The 590-nt window shown below is 62.2% G+C and overlaps 1 protein-coding gene across 1 annotated transcript in view; it reads right to left on the bottom strand.

Annotated features, from left to right (window-relative positions):
* Nucleotides 1–389, bottom strand: part of PDGFD (platelet derived growth factor D) — a 147,023-nt gene extending 146,634 nt beyond the window's left edge. The window contains exon 1 of the mRNA XM_009889398.1: nucleotides 185–389. Within this exon, the coding sequence (XP_009887700.1) occupies nucleotides 185–314 (130 nt within the window). The 5' untranslated portion in view covers nucleotides 315–389. The remainder of the gene's footprint in view (nucleotides 1–184) is intronic.
* Between the last annotated feature and the right edge of the window lie 201 nt (nucleotides 390–590).

Here is a 590-nt window from a genome sequence, read left to right as displayed (position 1 = left end):
CCTCCCAGGGACGGGCCCCCCGCACGCACAGGTGTGTGTGTGTCCCCGCCCGCCTCCGGGGACGCGGTCCCCGCTGCCGGGGATGAGGGGGGGAACACACGGCAGCCCTCGGGGCGCGCTCCGGGCCGGGGGCTTCCTCTGCAAACGCAGCCCTGGGAAGTAAAGAAAAGAGAGGGACACTCACCATCGCGCCTGATGTTGGAGGACCGCAAGGCTTTTATAGATCCGCTCTGGGCAGGGGCAGTGGTGCCCTGACGGCTGCAGAAGTTCGCACAGACGACAGCGTAGAGGAGGAGGAGGATGAGCAGTTGCATTGGGATCCGCTGTGGACGGGACCGCGGCTCTGCAAAGAAACGCGGCTCTCCCCGCCGAGGGTGCTCCCCTCTCTCTTGCTCTCTCTCCCCCTTCCCCCGGACTTTGTGGTTGTTGTTGTTGTGGTTTTGCTTGTGTGTTTGGGGCAGTTGTATGCGGGGTTTGGGGGGGGGTGGGAGAAAAAAAAAAAAGAGGCACCAAAAAAAAACCCCCAAAACAAAAAAAACCCACACCACCCGAAACAGCAGTCACGGCTGCCGAGTTACCCTCGGCGCTGC

This window comes from Charadrius vociferus, unplaced genomic scaffold (assembly GCF_000708025.1).
Source record: "Charadrius vociferus isolate BGI_N301 unplaced genomic scaffold, ASM70802v2 scaffold87, whole genome shotgun sequence".
In the NCBI taxonomy this organism is placed as follows: domain Eukaryota; kingdom Metazoa; phylum Chordata; class Aves; order Charadriiformes; family Charadriidae; genus Charadrius; species Charadrius vociferus.
Note: the sequence above shows the minus strand (reverse complement) of the source record. Positions and strands in the feature narration are given on the sequence as shown.